At 34.4% G+C, this 18,799-nt stretch overlaps 7 protein-coding genes across 7 annotated transcripts in view; 5 read left to right on the top strand and 2 right to left on the bottom strand.

The window, feature by feature from the left end:
- CBG04925 overlaps positions 1 to 6,355 on the top strand; it is a gene marked incomplete at both ends in the record, with an annotated part of 9,958 nt that extends 3,603 nt beyond the window's left edge. Inside the window, 3 exons of the mRNA XM_002638039.1 lie at positions 1,882 to 1,989; positions 5,714 to 5,895; positions 5,939 to 6,355. Of these exons, the coding sequence (XP_002638085.1) occupies positions 1,882 to 1,989; positions 5,714 to 5,895; positions 5,939 to 6,355 (707 nt within the window). The remainder of the gene's footprint in view (positions 1 to 1,881; positions 1,990 to 5,713; positions 5,896 to 5,938) is intronic.
- On the top strand, positions 643 to 1,091 carry CBG04926 (the record flags this gene model as incomplete). Its single annotated transcript, XM_002638040.1, has 3 exons — positions 643 to 732; positions 868 to 933; positions 987 to 1,091. The coding sequence occupies 3 exons, from the start codon at positions 643 to 645 to the stop codon at positions 1,089 to 1,091; spliced, it is 261 nt and encodes an 86-aa protein (XP_002638086.1).
- Positions 2,991 to 4,247, top strand: CBG04927 (the record flags this gene model as incomplete). Its single annotated transcript, XM_002638041.1, has 3 exons — positions 2,991 to 3,321; positions 3,367 to 3,557; positions 3,747 to 4,247. 3 exons carry the CDS (start codon positions 2,991 to 2,993, stop codon positions 4,245 to 4,247), a joined length of 1,023 nt encoding a protein of 340 aa, XP_002638087.1.
- Positions 6,356 to 8,913: 2,558 nt separating the features above from the next.
- CBG04928 lies at positions 8,914 to 10,887 on the top strand (the record flags this gene model as incomplete). The annotated part of the gene is given in 6 exon segments (XM_002638042.1): positions 8,914 to 9,065; positions 9,108 to 9,166; positions 9,583 to 10,129; positions 10,497 to 10,530; positions 10,533 to 10,719; positions 10,739 to 10,887. Coding segments are annotated over 6 exon segments (1,128 nt in total), but the record flags the coding sequence as incomplete, so codon positions are not given.
- A 122-nt stretch (positions 10,888 to 11,009) lies between these two features.
- The window catches only part of Cbr-nhr-30, a gene marked incomplete at both ends in the record, with an annotated part of 18,780 nt that continues 10,990 nt past the window's right edge, over positions 11,010 to 18,799 (bottom strand). The window contains 1 exon segment of the mRNA XM_002638043.1: positions 11,010 to 11,218. Within this exon segment, the coding sequence (XP_002638089.1) occupies positions 11,010 to 11,218 (209 nt within the window).
- Positions 15,030 to 15,815, bottom strand: CBG04930 (the record flags this gene model as incomplete). Its single annotated transcript, XM_002638044.1, has 2 exons — positions 15,030 to 15,430; positions 15,671 to 15,815. Coding segments are annotated over 2 exons (546 nt in total), but the record flags the coding sequence as incomplete, so codon positions are not given.
- CBG04931 lies at positions 16,671 to 18,074 on the top strand (the record flags this gene model as incomplete). The annotated part of the gene is made up of 2 exons (XM_002638045.1): positions 16,671 to 17,520; positions 17,635 to 18,074. 2 exons carry the CDS (start codon positions 16,671 to 16,673, stop codon positions 18,072 to 18,074), a joined length of 1,290 nt encoding a protein of 429 aa, XP_002638091.1.

The raw sequence follows: 18,799 nt of genomic DNA on the forward strand, positions 1-18,799 counted from the left end.
GTTTGTCATAATATCACCAACATTTTATTAGTTTTTGATACCTCCTAAAGAATAGGGTTTCATTTGGGGGGCGATTCACCCGCCCGCAGCCACCCGGGGGGCTCACCCCCCGCGGCCCCCCGTTGACTCCCCGCGAATATTTACGTGAGGAAAATATTATCTTTTTTGTAGTTTTTTTATTTGAGAAACTCAGTTTTTCTTGGAAAATACGTGATTATCCTTGAAAATTTTATCAAAATTCACACGCATTTAATTGCGGGGGGCCGCGGGGGGCCGCGGGTGGAAGCCCCCCGGGTGGGTGGCCCACATCTTCACCCGCCCAAATGGAAACCCTACTATAGAATTTAAGATAATTGAGCTTAAAGTGCACGTAAAGCGTGGCCTTGTATTAGAATTTTAGAGTTTTCAAACTAATCTGTTTTGATTCAATAAGATTCTAGTGAACAAAAACTTTTTAAGAATACCAAAAAGAAAACGAGTAAATATGTTTTTTCTTGTCTGGATAAGAGCTTGAAAAAAAACCAAAACACAAAAAATCCAGATTTTGAAAATAGTTAAATTCATATCTAGCGTTGGACTAGTCTCAAGCACTCCAGTTGATACTAAAAACGAAAAAGGAAAATAAAGGTTTCTCATGACAGAATGGAAGAAAACGGCGGATTTAATCACAGACACACGACATTATATGGCATTGCTCATAGCAACGGGCGTACACATACACACATCATTTCAGTAAGTCACGTTGGATAGAGGAAAGGCCAAAAAATCATATTCTGGTGAATGGGAGACGCAGGAAAATTGGATAAGCTAGACATGGATAACAAGAGGGATTTCGAAATATTTTCCAACTCGTGGAAATTTTTTTAGATCAGAAGTTTATTGAGAAAACGTATGACATCAAAGTGCAGATCAAAAAAGAGATTAGGTCAAAAGGTAATTTAGGTCAAAAACTAAAGGTTTTATAACTCTAACTATAAGTTCTTGAGCTAACAAGCCGTCAAGTGGAACCTGTGAATTATGAAGATGGTCCAGAAGATTCGACCCTAGCGACAAACAAAGATGAAGAAGAAGAACTTTTTGATTTTGGTTGAATTTTAATAAATTTGTCCATTAGTTGAGTCATTATCCAATTCAAATCATGTGCATGTAACCTAAATGAACTGTTTTATTTATAACTTCGAGTATCATTTTTAAGAAAGGCCGCAAATCGAAAAATATTTGGACTTCTTTATTTGGATGGGTATGAGATGAGCCACAAAAAATGCCGAGATGTACTTTTTCGGAAAAAAAGAACTTTCAGATAAGTACGACCGATTTTTCCAGCCACTAACGAAACCTCGCCGAGCTTATCAGTCGGCAGCCGCTTTCACGCCTGTGTGGCTTAGCCTGTAGCGGCGATGTAACCCTGATCGTCTTATAAGTTCAACTCCTCATGGGGGCTCCCTAGCCAAAATATCTAGGAAACTATTTTTTTTTTGAATGTCATGCTTCCTTCAAATTTTTTAAAGCATTCGAAACCTATTCATTTCGATTTTTTAGTAAAATTGATTTTGGAAAATATAATCTGACAGGTGAAAAAAATCAGTTTTTCTTCTTCGACAGCTCACCAATAATTTTTTTTGTTTTTTGAAATATAAAATTCGAAGGCATTTCTCTGAATGTCAAGTCTAACTTGCATCCCTTCAAACAGCTACTATTGCGCTACTGAATTCTTAACCCGAACGGTCCAAATGATAACTGCTGTATCATTTCCTATGCATGTTCTGGGGCTTTTTATAATCTTTTTAAGCACACCAAAAACCATGGACTCTGTGAAGTCATATATTTTACACTTGCATTTTTGGATCATGATTTATGATAATTCTCTGGGATTTTTAACAGTTCCTTTTTTGTTACTTCCAACCATGTCGGGGTACACACTAGGAGTTTTGTCATACTTTGGTGTCAACGAGTTTTTCATGGTGGTTCTGGTTCTGTTGGCGGTCAACAGTAAGTTGATAGGTGTTCTCGAATGTCCATGTAAGTTATTTTCAGATGTTCTGTTATCCAATCAAAGTATATTCAAAAACCGATATTTCATAATTTGCGCATTCCCTCCAAAACCAACCTGGGGAAAAATCAGAAAACCTTGGCTAGCAGACCATTACATTTTCGCTGTGATTTTATTCATCCCGATGGCTTTCTCACTTCCAGATCAAGAAAAAACCAAACAAAAAGTTCTAGAGGTAAAGTTTTTTTCCAAACTATAATGGTCCTTTAAAAAATAGAAAATAATTTTTACTTAAATAAAGGCCATTGGAATGTTTCCAGACATATTTTTACTTGGATCAACCGACGTTTTCAAGTACTTTCAGACTCTTACCAACGTTTCTGACTACGTGCACCAAGCGAAAATATACACTTTGACTGAGGACCACGCTATCATTTAGGAATAATGAGCACACTTTTTGCTTTTGGAATTATAGAAGCCTTCGTTTTTTGTACATACCTTGCAATGTACATTGCTAAAATCCTAAAGTCCAACAAGATATCCAAAATTACTCAAAAACTTCAAATCAAATTTCTATTATAATTGCTTTAGTTATCCAAATGTTGGCTCCGCTTCTTATGATGGTGATTCCATTATCTTATGATGTGGTTGTAATAGTTTTCAATTACCATAACCATTGGTTATTAACCAAGCTTACGCTAATATTGCGATTGCTATTCAAACGACACATGGTATTTTCTCAACGATGATTATTACAGGTGATAAAGAATCAAATTTCATCGTTCGAAGTTTACAAATTGTTTCTATAGAATGTCCATCAAGAAGCACATGAAAATGTCTCTATTTCCGGCGATCGACTTTTTTCTTTGAAAAAAAAATGCGTAAAAGGTGCAAAATTGAATTATGTTTACGGAAAGTAGTTAAACATACTTCTTGCCTTGAAAATTTTTCTCTAAAATTTGTTTCTCTAAAATTTGCTAACTTCCTCTTCTTCTTTCGCATGTCGAATCTAACCTGTATCCCTACTACTAGCTACTATGGAACTCCCGAATTCTTATCCCGAACGGTCCATATGATAACTGCTGTATCATTTCCTATACATATCCTGGGACTTTTTATAATCTTTTTCAAGACACCAAAAACCATGGACTCTGTGAAATGGTATATTTTACATCTGCATGTTTGGATCATGATTTATGATAATTCTCTGGGATTTTTAACAATCCCATTTTTGCTATTTCCAAGATTGTCGGGGTACACACTAGGGTTTTTATCATACTTTGGTGTCAACGAGTTTTTCATGGCGGTTCTGGTTCTGTTGGCGGTCATCAGTAAGTTGATAGGTGTTCTCGACTGTCCATGTAAGTTATTTTCAGATGTTCTGTTATCCAATCTAAGTATATTCGAAAACCGATATTTCATAATTTGCGCGTTCCCTCCAAAACCAACATGGGAAAAAATCAGAAAACCTTGGCTAGCAGCCCATTACATTTTCGCTGTGATTTTATTCATCCCGATGGCTTTCTCACTTCCAGATCAAGAAAAAACCAAACAAAAAGTTCTAGAGGTAATTTAACGGGATCTGTCTTAAAATAAAGTTTTTGTCAAGCTACAATGGTAATCTGGATAATTGAAGATTCTTTTGACTGAAATTAAATAACTGTTAAAAGTGAAAGTTTCTAAAACGCCATGCTTTCTATCTAAGGCTGGTATATCTTAAAAGGCTGGTATATCTTAAAATTTAAAATATTTTCAGACCCTTCCCTGTGTCTCTGACTACGTGCACCAAGCGAAAATATTCACTCTAGCTGAGGACTACACTTATACTGTAGGAGTACTGAGTACATTGCTTGCTTTTGGACTTATGGAAGCCACCATTTTTTGTACCCACCTTGAAGTCTACATTATAAAAAACCTGAAATCCAAAAGAATATCTAAAACTACTCTAAAACTCCAAATCAAATTTCTAGTCGCGTTGGTAATCCAAATGGTGGTTCCTTCTCTTATGCTGGTGATTCCATTGGCCTACTCGGCGGTTGTTATAATTTACGAATATTATAACCAAGCTTACATGAATGTAGTGATTGTTATCACAACGACGCATGGTCTTTTTTCAACATTGATTATGATTTTTGTACACCAACCGTATCGAATGGCATTGGTTCGAATGTTTTGCTCCAAGTTTTCAAGAAAGGACCGTATTGAGAGCGATTCGAGATTCCAACCAAACGGTGCTGCATTTACGGTGGCAACTTGAATTTTCTGCTCAGCAATAAATGTGTTTTGTAGCCTTTTTTGTGATGAAATTGCTTAAATAAAATTTTCTTAATTTTTTGAGAAGATTTTTTGGAAACAACTCTTCTGATTTTTACTCCGCTGCCTAAACCAAAAAATCAACAATCCTTTGAATATTGTACTCGTCTTCCGGTTAAGGTTGTTAAGTTCTTGGGCGAGCTCAATATTTTTTGACAAAGAGAATTATCAACATTGTGCAATGATAAAAGCTGGACTAACAGAAGAATTTACTGGTTGAACACTGAACAATTGGAATCAGGTACCAACCGAATATCCAGTGTATAATCAGCGTATAGCGAATAATGGTCAAGGTTACATTATAAGGGTGATCTGTGAATCTGAATTCTATCAATTCTAAGTGTGTTTAAGGTAATAGAAAATAGCAGGTAATTGACAGGTGGAACATCTCGTTTTTATTTTGAGCTGACTACGAGCCTCGAGACACCTGCTAACCATTCGGTTTTTGAAGATTTGACTCGATTTTTCAGTCGGAAATGTACGTATTGGACTTTTCTACACCTTCATGGCTTATTTCATACTTCCACACTATAAGCGTGATTTCTATAATCTTGAACACACTTGGAGTTTATCTTTTAATATTCCAATGTCAGAAACTCGGAAGCTTCAGATACTGGTTATTTACTTAAACTTCTTGAGTATTGCTAGAAACGCCAAAAAAGTTTAGCCACAGTGGGGGTCGAACCAGCATAGTTACTCCTAATGAGTCTCTTACCACAACACCACACAGCCGACATTTCGCTCTCACGCGGAGGGCGTGTAGAAGAGAGGGGAAAGCCACGCCGAAATCAGGCTCAAGTTTTCAGACGAAGATTTTCAGAGCCCCTCTGAAAACACTTCCTTTGTCAGTAATAAAAGAAGAAAAAGACAGGGAGATTTAATTTTAATTAAAAAAAAATGATTTTTGTCCTTCACATGCTTTCATTATTGCGGGTATAAATCATAAAGACATCATATGTCAGACCTAAAAAGTGTTTTAATGATTTTTTAGCGTATTAAAAAACACTCCTGAGAATAAAATACTGGCACTTCACCTGCCAAACCTCCGTTTTTCATTTCCGATCTTCAATAAAAAACTCTCATACGAGATGTACCTTATAGACTTTACGGAACCCGAATGGCTTATTTTCTACTATCATCTGATAGGCGGTGTTTCTGTTATCATGAACACCCTTGGGATCTATCTCTTGCTTTATCAATGCAATGCGATAGGAAGTTTCCGTTACTGGTTATTGGCTTATCAACTAATGTGTTTTGCCACAGATTTACAGTTCACTTTACTTATGCAACCCGTTCCTTTGTACCCAATAATCGCCGGTTATTCAATGGGAGTTTTATCAAAATGGTTTTCAATTCCTTCTGTTTCTCTAACATGTATTGTTTGTGGTCTTAGCATTTCGCAATTTTCAGTGTTGGCTAACACATTTTTACTGAAGCATCAATCAGTTTCGTCGATATCGAATTCATTTGTTATTCCAAAATTCGTGAATGGGATTATCTTTTTAGTGTTCGGAATTGTTCTTATTGCTTTTGAGATAGTGCTGTACTCAGCATGTTTTGATGAGAAAGATAAATGGATTTATATTGAACTGGTAGGGAAACGGATTTTATAGTATTCACTTTTTTCATTTTCAGAACTATCCTGAGTACATTCGTAGCTTCCAGCAATTACAGGAGTTTGAGGTCATGGACGGAGAAAAGATAATATTTATAGCAAAATTCCTCATAGGCTTTGGCTTCTTTGGATCAACTATTTTGCTTCTCGTGGTGATTGATATTTTCCAGAAATTGAAAGTATTGAAACTGAAGATTTCGCCCAAAAACTATCGGAAACATTCTGAAGCAATGAGATGTCTTCTGGTCCAATCTATCGCGGTTGGCATAGCCGCACTCCCTCTTTTATTATTTGGAATTTCATTGGCAGCGGAGAATATTGACGGTCAATTTTGGGCAGAAATCGGGATCGCTTGTTTTGCCACTCATTCATCATTGAATATGATTCTTCTTATGATATTTTTTCCACCGTATAGAAATTTTGTTAAGAAAAATATTAAAAGGCAAGGTGTCTTAGTTTAACGAGTTGCGCTATATAATATTTTTAGTCTGCAAAGGAATCCAATAAGAGTGCAAGATAATGCGTCCACCATTATATCCCATATTCCAAATGTCAGAACTTGAAATGTGGAACACGAACTCTTCAATCAAATTATCAAAAGTTTGAAATTATTCTGGTCCGTGGTAAGTAGCACCAAGCTGGAGATTAGAGTTAAGTATGTACAGTGGCGAGAAGTGGTGAGGAGATTTTTTTCGAACATTCATAACTTTGTTCATAATCGCTCAATTGACTTGAAATTTTGCATGAGAGTAGCTGTGAACTCCAAAAACATGAAAATCGGTTTTCTGAAAATTTCTCATTTTTAGAATTTTCAGAGCAGTTTCAGATGTAACAGTGGTCCGAGAATCCAAAAAAAACTTTTTTCAGAATTTTTTCTGGCTTTGATTTTGAATATCAAATGATTTTCAGTGTCCAAATATGCATAAAAAAAGTTTCGAAGGACTTTGGAAGTCGGGCTCTCGAGTTATGATTCTCAGAGCACAAAAGGTATGTCGGCATTTTTGCGATAACTCTACTGAACATGTATTTTTGATGCTCAAAATTTCACGAAAGATATGTTTTGAGTTTTTTATCAGTTTTATGTTTAAAGGAGGGCAGACAGCAAAAATTTCGGGGAAAATTTCAGGGAATGTGTATTTTGCCGTCGCGGTGTCAGCACCTAAAGCACGCAATCCCACGCGCAAACATTTTTATTTTTTTATTTCCCGACTTTATTTTTTTCAATTTTTAACGACTTCAAACATTAAAAAAGCTCTTTTTTCTTATTTATTATAAAACCCATATAAAAGTGAATTTTTAATGTAAATTTAAAGTTCTATCGACCGATTATTTTGCCAGTCGCCGGTGTTTTTTATAGGCATGCGAAAAAAACTATTTTCTCTTCGATAACCGTTTCTTCACTGTTCCTATTTATCTCATTACTTCTCGTTATTACTCTAGGAATAAAAACTGTTTTATGACTAGGGTTTTGAGAGACGTCTCCATTTTTACTGCTTCCTTAACCTTCCGACGACCAGCCCTGCACGAGGATTGTTTTAATTATGTGGTTTTTCTTTCAATTGTTATGTCTCTTTCTAAAAATTAATTGTAGTTTTTTTCATAATTTATTTGTTAACATAATAAAACACGTTTCTTCATTTTCAACTGATTTTGATACCTCGGAGCGAGGCCTCGGCGGCACGCTGGTAGCCCTTCAGAAATTCCGAGTTCAAAAAGTTCAATCCGAAGGAAACAAGGGAAGAAAAAAGTAAAAACACCAGCAGGGATTGAACCTCTGACCTCCTGAATACTAGCCTAGAGCGTACCCACTATACTACGCGTGTAAGAGGCGACCATCGCGTTTTTCACATTATGAAGCGACGCCGCAGCAGCAAGCTAGTGAAGAAATTAGGGTGACAAAAAAGAGCATTTTTTCGTCCTTGAAGTGTTTTTTTCAGGTTTTTAAGTACATAGCTATATTTATACTTCAGAGTTATATCTTTTGAGTAAAAATGAAAATTTTGAAATTTTTGATGTCTACCCTCCTTTAAGGTTTTTGAGAAAAAAAATTTTTCTACAATTGTAAAATTTTAAGCACCAAATTGATAAACAACTCAAAACACATTATTTGTGACATTTTGAGCATCAAAAATACATTTTCAGCTGAGTTATGGCAAAAAAGCCGACACATACCTTTTGTGCTCTGAGCATCATATCTGGAGAGCCCGACTTTCAAAATTGTTCAAAACTTTTTTGGTGCATATTTGGACACTGAGAATCATTTGACACTCAGAATTAAAGCCAGAAAAAATTCTGAAAAAAGTTTTTTTGGATTCTCGGACCACTGTAACATCTGAAACTGCTCTCAAAATTGCGAAGATGAGACATTTTCGAAAAACCGATTTTCATGTTTTTGGATTTTACAGCTACTCTCATGCAAAATTTCAAATCAATAGAGCGATTTTGAACAAAGTTATGAATGTTCGAAAAAATTCTCCTCACCACTTCTCGCCACTGTATGTACATGATTGCATTGCATTATTGATGGTTATTGACCAAGAAAGTTGTGTACCAAAGAATACCATCGAAAACGTACACAAAACGTACAAAAAATGTATTTTCTGATTCTATTACCCGATAAATAACATCGGCTGGAAATCCTTGGACTTTTGGTAACACGCAGCTACACTCTTTTCGTATACTATCGACCTGCGCATCTATCGCAAAAGATTACAATCTTTGTAAAAGTCCACCGAGAATCTTCGAAAGTTTGCAAATGGGTTCCCCATTCAAAAGGTGTTTTCCATTTGTGACCTGATTGTTTTAATTTTTTGGGCTTTACTATATTAAAGATCATGAACTTTTATATTTAATTGACTTTTGAAATCTAGAGTTTGTAAAATGAAAACATTTTAAGATCAAGAACTTCTAGGATCCTATTCTTCCAGGCTCTATGACAGGAGCGCCAGCAAGCATTCCAAAGTGTTTTTCTCAATTTGACCCTAAAACGATAATCTGTAAAATATGTGGCTACCCTGGTCATGGTGTTCATTTTGGAGTTATTACTTGTCGTGCTTGTGCGGCGTTTTTCAGAAGATTCGTTGTTATGAATCTTCAATATTCATGCGTCAAAAGTGAGGTCCGGTGTAGTTTGGATAGAATTCGAAGGTTCGGAAATTTCCAAAAAAAGAAAAGGTTTTTTGATTTCAGAAGTTCCTGTCGCCACTGTCGATTTCAAAAGTGTCTGCAGATGGGAATGAAAGCGGATAGTGAGTTTTTTGCTTTAAAAATGCAAAATCTACAGTAAGTGATGACCGGTCAAAGTATTTTTCGGGGCAAGAATCAAGAATTAGAATTTCGGACAGTTTAGAGGGAGAATTTCGGATAGTTTAGAGTGTGGACCCGAAAGGTTGAGATTAGAATATGTACTTGAAAATGCAGATTGGAATACCGTAACCTTTAACAGAACGACGCCCTGATTTTTAAATTTGAGTCAATTTATCTCGGTTCCTGTCAAATATATAAAAAGGTGTCAACTAAAAAATTGTTTGTCATTATATCAAGTGTTGTGTCAGTTGACACATTTTGGATATTTTGTATTAGAAGCGAGATAATTGAGTTCGAACTAGACAGTGTCGGGTCCTTCTACAAGTTTTAAGATGTTCTAATACTCAAAAAGTTTCAGAAGTCCAATGGAATCGAGATACCAATGCTCATTATACAGAAATAGACCAGCACGAGAAGAGGGAACTTTCATGGACATCTGAGCCGAGTATCAGTCAGTCAAATCAGTCGTTCAGCGAAACAGAGGTAGCTGGAAAAATTTCTTACTATGATGATCTCGATTTTTCGTTTCAGAGTCAAAATTCTATTCAAGAGGAAGTCTATAGAATTTTCAGTTTCAAAATTGAAAATCCTCATAGCTTGAAACCTCTCTTCAAGTTCACGGAAGGACTCAAAAGGATCCGTGAACATCAAAAAACGAATGATATAAAAATAGAATTTGAATTCTCTCTAGAATCTTTAGCTTTACATTGGAAGAAGCAAGCAAAAAACACAGCATATTTGATGACACATTCTTTGAATTTCCAAAACTTGGAGCTCTCCCAAAAAATGAAAAAATTCCGAAAGTGCTGGAAAAGTTTGTATAGGCTAGAGAGAATTCTAGTGTCCGTGGAAATTTTTGGGGATGACTGTGTGACGAAAAAGGTGAGAATACAATTTGAAAATGGAAATTTGATAGTTTAAAGGTGGGAGGGGGGGGGGGGGGGACAGGAGATTTTTCGTAGTTTTTTTGTAGCTAGAGTATGCATTCTACCGTCACGGTGTACAACGCTTAATGTCACTCTGCGTACAGCTGTCGTCCTCGCCTTTATGTATGCAATCGGGCGTGCGCTTTCTCTTTGCCCGCGTGGCTCAGTCGGTAGCGGCGCCGCACCCTCAATCATCGCCCTCACAAGTTCAACTCCTCGAGAGGCATCTTTGAACGGAATTTCGAGAACATTATTTTTTCATTTCCCCCCACTTTTAAATTTGAAAATATTGGCTCTGTCAGACGATCAAGCAGTTTGTATAAATAATTTTGCTCTATTCCATCAGGATCAAGCTTTTCTATCAGGGATACAGTAGTAGTTAAATCCGAAATCAAAATGTTCTTTTTCTTTGTCCAGATACTTCAAAAAGTACGCCAATAGACTACTCAACGAGGTTGCTAACCCTTTAATTCCCCTGAAATTGACTCTAGAAGAGAAATCGTTTCTAATTTTGACTTTTTTATGGACCCTTGGTAATTTTAAACTTTCCATGACTTATCTAAACAAATGTTTTTCCAGACAACTCAGCGAACGATTTCTTAGACGAGATATCAGATGAATTGCACGAATACTACCGTATGCATCGGGTTGAGAATTGTTCTCCTAGGGCTTTGAAGATGGTGAAAATCGTATGGGCTATGAAAAGGATTCATGAGGATGACGCTTGCGGAAATTTTGGGAAAACTTGAAAAAATAAAGCTATTACTATTGTTTATTCTAGTCAAAAAAAAAATATGTACAAATCTATGTGTTCAAAATATTATTCATATACACATCCAGTTGGCATCTCAACGACTTGATTCTCGGAATTTCTTGTGTTCACAATGAATCCACCTCCCAAGTCTTCATAGTGGATTTTCTTCATTGCAATAATAATGCTCATCATTTTGGCGACTCGTTGAGCATAATTGACAATCTCGTTGTCTTGATAGTATTTGTGAAGATCGTCAGCGATGTTGTCGCGGAACTCATCGCAGACTTCCAACGCTTCTCCTTTGATTGTGTCTTCTGAAATTTCGAGGTGTGCTAGATTTGGGGAAAGACGATTTTTAAGTTTGAATAATTATCGAATAACGCTCACGTAGGCTCTGTGGCCTTGGTTGTCAGGTCAGCTTATCTAAAACCACCAACTTTGACTCAATTTATCCGGTTACGGGAAAGAGATATCACAAATCTGTAAGCTGATAAAATGTTTATCAACTTATCAGCAACATTTCCTTACAGATAGTTGACAAAACTTTGATATCTTTCACAGAAATCGAGATAATTGAGCTCAAAGTGCGGAAGAGCATTTACGATAACCTTCAAAAGCCGCGGCTTACTTTTCCAGCTTTTTGAGGTCCTGATCCATTGTAGTAGTAGTAAAAGTACCTTTCTGGCGCAGCTTTTTGCCCACTTTTCGACCCTTTCTAAAACACCCCAAAACACAAAGAATCTTATCCAAATCACCCCAAATCAAACCAATATCGTCCAAATTTCAACACCCCAAAAACCCACCCCTCCAGACCCCTAAAACAGGACCGCCCATCCTGCCCACTTTTTTTCGACAAAATGTGACTTTTATTTTTTGGTGTTTTTGAGACAAAATATTTTTGTGAAGCCTTAAATTTTTAAAAAAATGAAAAATGGGATTTTAACAAAAGTAAAAAATGTGACTTTTGTTTTGAGGCGTTTTTTTGAGACAATGACCCACTTTCCCCATTTATTTCTCCAATTTTTTTCCGATTTTTTTTGTTCGCCCACTCGAAATTTTTTTCAATTTTTCTTGCATATTTCACACCTCATTAAGACGTCGACTGATAAGAGAGTCGTATTTCTTATCGTGTAGAAGTGCCTATTCTTTTTTAATTCTTTACCATTATTATGTTTTATTAAATGTTGTGCAAAGATTTGAAACCGTTAACAAATATAGATTTATTAAAATTGGCAACGGATTTACAAATTAAAAATTTTCGAGGAGTTTTTATGAGAGACACCCTTCCCGAGAAACCACAAAAAATAGAAGTGGGCATCATAAACCTCGACAGCTCAAACAATAAAGGTACTCATTGGGTTTGCTATAAAACCGACAAAACTGAATTGTTGTATTTCGATTCATTTGGTTTGGACCCTCCTACCGAAATAATAAAATATTTAAAACAGAATAAACAAAACGAAATAACAACTTCAACGTTTCAAATTCAAAAATTTAATACTCATCACTGTGGTTACTATTGTCTACTTTTATTAAAACTATTAGAAAAACATGATTTTAAACATTCTATTCTCACTCTGATCTAGGAGTTCTATAATGCTCGAAAGCTAGCGTATCAATATTACTAATTGCATATCTCTTCGATTCTTTATCCTTTCCAATCACATTATTCAATGCAACTTTATTTTGTTTTACACTATGGATTTGGTGCTGACTAGAACTTATAAGCATTTGTTGTCTTCTTTCAATTGTTCTATTTAATAAGCAATTCTTATAGTCATTGAAAGTCATCTCCTTTTTAACAATATTCTTCTTTACACCTTTATTTTTCTTAGTCTCAATTCCCTCATCAGTTTTAAAAGCATATTGCTTAGGTCTAAAAGCCACAATCTCAGTCATGATCTTACCATTCAACTCATCCTTGAATTTACCAATTACTTTTTTGTTTTCAACACTATGCAGCTTAGTGTCTTTCGGGTAATCAGAGAAATCAAAGTGTTCTCTCATAGATAACATATCTTCATACACATCATCGGTTTTAATTTCGTATATATAAGAATCGGTATCTTGATAGCAAAGTCTCAAGTTTGTAGAGTGCTTTGGAAGCATTACATCGTAGTGGAACTCGTACATAAGATATTTACTCAAATCTAGAATAGACATTCCCACATAAATAGGTTTATCTAATTTAATGTTTTTCTGAGTCATTTCAACCAATATCATATTCTCATTTATAATATGCCTCTGTTTGAAATTATTGCTACCAGCAAGCTTCATAACTTTATTCATATCTGATACCACCTTAACATCCACTCTATTTCTAACATTCTCCATAGTTTTACCAAATACAGAATTGTTCATGAGCTTGAAAAAGTCTTTCTCAAAATCATTTTTTGCATGTTTTCTTAAATTTGTATTCAAATCTATGTAAGAGGCTAGCCAATTTGTTTCTTTAAACGTTACTATACGATGAACTTTCTTTAAGACCAAACCATGCTCAAGCACTTGCTGAAGCATTTTGTAGTGTATTACATAATTTCTCTTTGGACTAAAGTCATTTATAAGCTTATTAGTAGAGCCAACTCGTTTATTCTCTGGGCAAAATGGAAGGTCATTATGTTTGTCATGTAGACTTACTGGATAATCTAAATCGACTTCTAGTATACATCCTTTGTCCTGTGCGTTAAGATTGTTTATCATTTCCAAACTAAACTCTGTGGAGTCTATAAACTCAAATTCATCGTATGGTAATTTTTGACTCATTGCCCATCCATAAAGATTATTAGCATCTAGATAAAGTAAGTATTTTGATTCCTCGTCGGGATTATAATTTGACATGTACTTATTGTTAGCCTTGGAATATCTCAACATAGCATTACACATACCTCCCCTGATACCTTTCTCAAGAAAATTATACATTTCAATATCTTTAATTGTTTGTAGCTTAACTCCAGTTTTCTTTAACATAGCATCCCAAGCCAATCCCGGAGAAGTGTGGTACCAACATGGATCTAACTTATATTCTTTGAGAGATACATTTCTGAAAGTTTCAAACACATCCGCTAATAGTAACACATCATTAATCATATAAATTCTAGTGTAGTCTTTTAAAGTTTTACAATTTGTTTCCTTCCATACTTTCTGAGCATATTTATAACTCTCTTCACTAATATTTTCACCAGATAGAGCATTGTAGAAACTTTCAATTGGGGGAAGTTCAGTATTAGAGTACTTTTCAAAGGAGTCCATGAAATCATATGGATATACACCTTTCTTTCTCAACAGTTTAAACTTATGTTCATTATAATATTTTTTAGTAATAACACATTCCTCATCTAATAAGTTATTACTTAAGTATTCTAAACTAGAAGGCATGAAGCCAATACTATCTAAAAATCTTATTTCATATTTCTTTGCATACAACTTTCCATCAATCTTAGATTCGAATTCTTCTCCCTCAAAGTGATAACTAAAGCTGAAAAATTTTTCTATGTTAGCTGGGATACAACTAAATTTAATATTTTTCTCCTCTAACATTTTACTAGATTTGTCATCACTAATAATTGAATGAGAATCGTATCCCTTTAGATTATGGAAAAATACTGGTATAAACCTATTCTTACGCTTAAGCAAGTTACATCCATTGCATAAAGCTCCTCTATATTCACCAGTCCAATGGTCATGATCTCTAACTTTCAACATGTTATTATTTTCTTTGATATCATTTTCAACTTCCTTTATATCTTTATTAGCTTCTCTCATATTTTTATTATTTTGTTTAATGATTTCATTTTGTTCTTTGATACTTTCATTAACCACTTTTAAATCCTCACGCTTTACTTTTAAAATTGCTTTATTATTTTTTATATCTTTATTAGCTTCTCTTATATTTTTATCAATCTCCTTGGAAACTGTCTTATTACTTTTAATGATTTCATTTTTTCTTTTGATAGTATCTATTTCATTTTTCATATTTCGTTTGAAATCAACCTTATCTGTTTTTTTCCCCATAAAATCAATTTGATCATACACTATTTCTTTCAAAGTATCTTCCTTATTCATTATTTTCTCAAGGTGTTTTTTGTTGTTTATATCCTTCTCAAAACCATCAATCATTGTCTCTCCACATCCATGACACGTCTTACAACTATTATATTCCTCCCATTGTTCTTCAGTCAAATCTATCATTTTCTTATCTGGTATGTTCAACAGTCTTTCACAAACATCTAAGATATATTCATTGAATTTTAAAATAGTATCATATCCAATATAGCTCTTCATATCGTAAATACTTTGAGTGAAAGAATCAACAACAATTACACAAAATCCAGAAGCTGCATGTTTGCCGATATTCTCACTCCAAGACTTGTTAGGAGAATTACTAACGCTATCAATTTTAGGAATAACAGATTCAAAATCTGCATAACATACATATCTATGTTTCTGGGTTTCCTGAATTCCTTCAAATTTAATATAATCTTTAGAAGGCTTAATCATTTGTATTGGAGCATTGCTCATACAGTCGCCTAAATGTCTTTTATATCTTTCCTCATTCGTGAAACAATTATGGCATCTAATACAAAACTTGTTTGAATTACCATTACCGGTGTTCATCAATCTATTTATATTTTTTATTAAGCAGTAATGTCCTTCTCCAGAGCTATCAGTGATAAGTAAAAGATTTATAGCTCTATTTAAATCTACTTTGATATTTTTAGAAACTTTATATGACTCTATTCTTTTCCCACGATCTTCAACGTTATAACTAACAATATTAACGGCTAGTTTATTTCTCCTCTCAAACTTATCTACATCTTTAACTTGGAATGGAAACTCAAAACCTTCAAAATTAATTTTAGGAACATGGTCTTCATATTTGTTTACTCTTTGAGCATCCTTTTCAACTGGAAACAAGTGTGCTAAAATACACCACATAAAACATTTATCATCTTTATTCTGAATATTAACTACTGCTTTCTTATTCTTTATCCAATCAGGAAGTTCGATATATTTTGATCCTGATAATGGCTTAATCTTAGTTTGAAACATTCTCAAGCCAATGATTCTATTCAGTCTAAAACCAGATCCTCTTCCTTGGTGGTGGTCCAACCTATTTACTAAATCAGATTTAATATTTTTCATGAAGTCAATTCTACTATCACCTTCATGCAAGACGGTGGTAGAAGTAGTCAAATGAGCTACTTGGATATCTTCTGTACCTTCTTTTATCATTTCACATTCTAAGGATACATATATTTTCACATTATTTTCAAAAATGTCGTTTATAATGTCAGTTTCCTTTTTATCTAAAAAGGATTCTATAGTTTTAGAATCTCCAATGTGAAAAGTATCTCTTAACGTATCACCAACTTCTTTGTACTCACTAAAAACGGTTTTATCAAAAGGAAATAGTTCCCTCATTTGGAAACTAGATTGCTTGTTTGCTTCTTCTTTATCATAGTTTTCAAGTATCTTACGCATTTCATCCACACTCATCTTTCTAACATCAACACTGCTCATTCCAGTTCTATTTCTAACTAGTCTACGTAGTTGATCCCTATTCAATTTTTTGTAATCAACTTGTTCCATTTAAATAGTTTAAAAAATAACATTTCAATCTCTCCTAAAATTTCAGTACTTTTATACACTTTTTCGCAATATTAATAATATTTTCTGTAATAAATGCACTCTGTGGTAGAAATTTATGACCCAAAACGACGTAATGAAATAGTAAACAACTTTTTGAAAAACAGAAAAGAACATAAAATGAAGAATTTACAAGAGAGAACCGACTTGGAACAGATGGAAGATCACAGGATAGACGTGTTTAAACCAATTCTAGAATCCAACAAAAAACTTCAAGAAGAGATAATTGATGAAAAGAACAAAATTGTAGAAACTTTGAACAACTTTAAACACCCTTCTCAACTTTCAATAGGTCCTGCAAGCACGTCAACACCAAAGACAAATCGTAAAAGCCTCATTAAGCAGCCCTCAGTAATATTACCACCATCTCTACCTAGTTCTTCTCAACCACATGTAGTAAGTAATCTAATTGCGGGCTATCTTCAAGATGGATCTGATAGAAGCAATGCTGGGTACTCGATCAAGTATAACAAAGATGAGAAAAAATATACCATAGGAAATAAATTCATCTCATTTGATCAAAATATTATCAAGGTTAATAATGATGAATACACAGCAACTGAAGGATTAATGGAACTTTTAATTAAAAAGTCTCCCAACTTGAAAAAAGTTAGTACAGAAGATACTAAAAACTACCAAACGATATTATTATGTTCTAATGGGTTGTATCAAGGGTTTGATAAAAATAGTAAAAGGTATAATGCAGATTCAAGTGAAAAGTGGGCGTTTATAAAGGCTAATTATTTCGTAACCAAGACCCCGACAGCGACATCAGGAAGTTCTCAAGGAAGTTCTATTACATTTATGCCATCAAATACTAATTCTTTAATTGACTCGTTGAGATTATCAATTGGGTCATATCAGGCTGGTAATAAAGATGAGTATAATAAAATTCATGCCATATTGGATGAGCTAGTAAAACAGAAAAAGATTAAGAAGAAAGACTTGGGAGTAATTTACTTGAATATTGGTATGTAGTTCGTATACTTTCTTATACTATTTTATGTGTTCATATACTATTTTATACATACCTATACATATTCTAATTTTTTTTCTATGTAAATGTCACAAAAATTGGTGTTAGCCAGAATGTACATTAGCGATCAAGATAAAACCCCTTTGAGGATCAATAAAAGAAAGTGGGTTAAACAACATAATTTTTCAACACAAACTCTATACGACGGCTTGTGGGCATTAGCAAAAGAAATGGACGTTAGTAGTTACATAGACAGAAAACCCCAAAATATTGCTGTAGATAATATACATTCGGGAGATTCAAGAGATTCGCGAGGTAGTCATTCGGGAGGCACTCAAGACTTAAAGTTGCATAAACCCTGTTCCAGAAGCAGTTCCACAAGTAGTTCCACAAGTAGTTCCACAAGTAGTTCCACAAGTAGTAGCATGAATAACTTGCACAGTAGTATGAGCAACTTGAGTGAATTGTATGAAGGATCTAGATTCGAAATGGTGGGACAAGAGAGTTGTACTAAAATTAATCTTCTCAAACCAGTGATCCAAAGATAAACTAGTGTTAAAAATTTTTTTGAAGCCATCCCCGGTTTGCCAAGTTTAATATTCCCATTCATATATATCTATTTTTTGATATGCAAAGAATATAATTACAATTCCTATAATTATTATTGCACTTGCCACAAGTATCATTGTGATTTGGGACGATGTTAATATTATCAAAAATAGCAAAACTATCACACTCAATATTATAAAAATTATAAAATATCTTAAATACATGTTATAACCTTTAACCTTGTTGGGTTTATTTAACACGGTTAGCGCCTGTTTGTTAATGACAATTAAATCATCCGGATTGTTAGGACATCCTCCTAAAATTGGTTCCATTGCTTGGATTGTTAGGTCTACTAATCGTCGTGCGACTGGACAAAGATGAGCTGGGTTGATATTACGAGTATTTTGTATCATGTGGTTTAATATGTTTATCTTTTTATCTAAAATAAGCCTTTCATGGCGATAGGGGCTGTAGTCTTCCTCGGATACAACGAAGTTGGTCTCTGGCACGGGTTCTTGTTTCACTTCGCAAAGTGGGCTCCAACATTGATTCACAGGGCTATCTTGTTTTCCTGAGTGAAAAAAGGTTGTTGTCTCTAAGGTTTTCATTTATTTTGGATGATTTTTGAAGATATCTATAGGTTAACTTTTTTCGCGAAGCTGGCTTCACCGTTACATTATGGTGAAGCAATATTTTTAATGGGACATTTATTTTAGGCTTTAGG

This window comes from Caenorhabditis briggsae, assembly GCF_000004555.2.
Source record: "Caenorhabditis briggsae complete genome, chrV, whole genome shotgun sequence".
In the NCBI taxonomy this organism is placed as follows: Eukaryota; Metazoa; Nematoda; class Chromadorea; order Rhabditida; family Rhabditidae; genus Caenorhabditis; species Caenorhabditis briggsae.